Below are 2,383 nucleotides of genomic sequence, written 5' to 3'. Positions count from 1 at the left end.
AATAATTTGAATTTAGGTAATGCTCATATTACTAAAAAAATAACAATATAATATGGATTTTGTTTTAAATATGTATGTTTCGTATAAATTTAATAATATATTGATTATGTATATTTTGAGAAATTTAAAATAAATATTATATATATTTTTTTGTTAGAATAGGAAATATAAACAGATACTAAAAAATAAATATTTTTTGATATGTAATTTTTAAAAAATAATTAATAAAGACTAAGTTATTATATGTTTTTTTTTTTGGTGTTGTGATTAGAAAAAAAAAACACGTAAGCCTATAAAAAACTAAGCCCACAAATGGAGTTAGTTTTCTTAAACTTGTGCCATAATTGTTTATTTTCTATCAGCCGCAAGACATCCTTCTTTGTTCACGGTAGTTGATGGCTCAAATTTTTTTTGCTAATTTGCATCTGGTGGTGGGATGATGTCAAAATCAGATCTGGTTCGAAATTGGTGATGCCGTAAGGGCTGAGGTGGTCGGCAATTGTTATGGATGTGTTGTACATGGTCGAAGAAGGTATGCAGTCGACGTTCGTGTATGCTAGCGGTTCGGTGGTGATTGATTGATTTGTAGCCGTTAGACCATCCGTTATACCCACCATATACCACATATCTGGTGGGTACCACATCAACACCACATTCCACTACCACTAACATGGGATACCTACCACTAACACACCACTCCACATCATTATTTTTATTTTTTTAATTCAAAAATACAATAAAATTACTTTTTTTTTTAATTCAAAAATTACAATAAAATTACATTTTTTATAATTAAAAAGCTTTCATTTTTTTAAAACTATTTTTTCATTAATTATAAAAATAAAATAACCACTTTAAAATACATTACTTAGTTAATCTAGAAAAAAAAACATTACATTAATAAGAAAACGAACAAACGTACATATAAAAATCCTAATCGTCGTTCATGCTATGTTGGTACAAATGTTCCACGATATCTTCTCGAAGATTAAAACACGTTTCACTGTTATGAATTTCAACAACTCGCTCTAAAAACGCATTCGTTCCGGGTACGAACTCCTCAATTGGAACGACAACGTCGTTCGGATCATACGTGCAAATCGTTCGACCTTCATCTTCAATAATCATATTATGCATTATAATACATGCTAGGACCATTCGTTTAATTCTTTCTTTATCCCAGAGTCGTGTAGCATATTTCACTACATGTCATGTTTGCTTAAGGACTCCAAATGCCCTCTCGATATCCTTTCTCGCCGATTCCTGTTTTTTTGTAAAAAATTTTGCTTTTTCACTTCGAGGAACCGAGTATGCCTTCATCAATGTAGAATAATCCGAGTATATCCCATCACCAAGGTAGTAACCGTATTTGTATGCGTGCCCGTTTACCGTGAACGTCATATCAGGTGTTTTGCCGGTCCAAATATCGTTGAAAAGTGGAGACTGACCAAGAACATTAAGGTCGTTGTTAGACCCCGCTACTCCAAAAAATGCATGTCATATCCACAAATCTTGAGATGCAACAGCTTCTAGGATGATAGTTGGTTCACCTATATCTCCTCGAGTGAACTGACCACGCCATGCAGTTGGACATTTTTCCCAAGCCACATGCGTACAATCTAGACTGTCAAGCTTACCAGGAAATCCATGCCTCTCTTCATGAGCCGAATATAATCTCTCAATATCACGTTGAGTAGGTTTACGCAAATATTCTTCGTGAAAAACCTCATAAACACATGCAAAAAACCAATCTACGCATTCAACTGCGGTCCTCTCGGATACTTTCAAGTATTCGTCAGATGCATCAAATGCTATACCGTATCCCAAATACCTAAGAGCAGCTGCACATTTTTGTATACTACTAAAACCCATTCTTCCTCTAGCGTCGGGTTTTTGTTTGAAAAAATCATAACGAGATTCTAAAGCATTACTAATACGTAAAAATATAGCCTTATTCAGACGGAAACGACGTTCGAATGAGTCGTCATTATAAAGACAATTATCGGCAAAGTAATCACGTACCAATAAGTCGTGTGCGGCTTGGCGATCACGATTGACTACTGCCCTTGTACGCGCTGCATTCAAACTTTCTTCGGCGTGAACGTGTTGCACAACATTGAAGAATGTCTCGACGAATTCTACGTCGTCATCCGAGTCAAAACTTTTTAAAAACTCCATATGTATTGTGGGATCCATGTGTATGTGTTTTGTGGTTTTAGAGAATAGAATGGGGTGTAAATTTTGATATAATAGAAGTGTTATTTATATTAGTAAATTGTGTTTGAAAAAAAAACGGCCAAAATAGCCGTTCAACGGCCAAAAAATTCGAACACCAATCACCATTCTCGTTTGAATCCGTCGTCGGGAACACGAATGACAACGA

General features: G+C 34.7%; 1 protein-coding gene across 1 annotated transcript; it reads right to left on the bottom strand.

Annotated features, from left to right (window-relative positions):
- Nucleotides 1–1,497: 1,497 nt before the first annotated feature.
- On the bottom strand, nucleotides 1,498–2,178 carry LOC145098817 (uncharacterized). Its single transcript, XM_079036419.1, has one exon. It carries the CDS (start codon nucleotides 2,176–2,178, stop codon nucleotides 1,498–1,500), a length of 681 nt encoding a protein of 226 aa, XP_078892545.1.
- Nucleotides 2,179–2,383: the final 205 nt, after the last annotated feature.

This window comes from Lactuca serriola, chromosome 4 (assembly GCF_051521515.1).
Source record: "Lactuca serriola cultivar US96UC23 chromosome 4, Lser_US96UC23_V15, whole genome shotgun sequence".
In the NCBI taxonomy this organism is placed as follows: domain Eukaryota; kingdom Viridiplantae; phylum Streptophyta; class Magnoliopsida; order Asterales; family Asteraceae; genus Lactuca; species Lactuca serriola.
This window is presented reverse-complemented; position numbering and strand designations above follow the sequence as displayed.

Coding starts and splice junctions, on each gene's coding strand:
- LOC145098817 (XM_079036419.1), bottom strand. CDS start 2,178: ATGGAGTTTTTAAAAAGTTTTGACTCGGATGACGACGTAGAATTCGTC.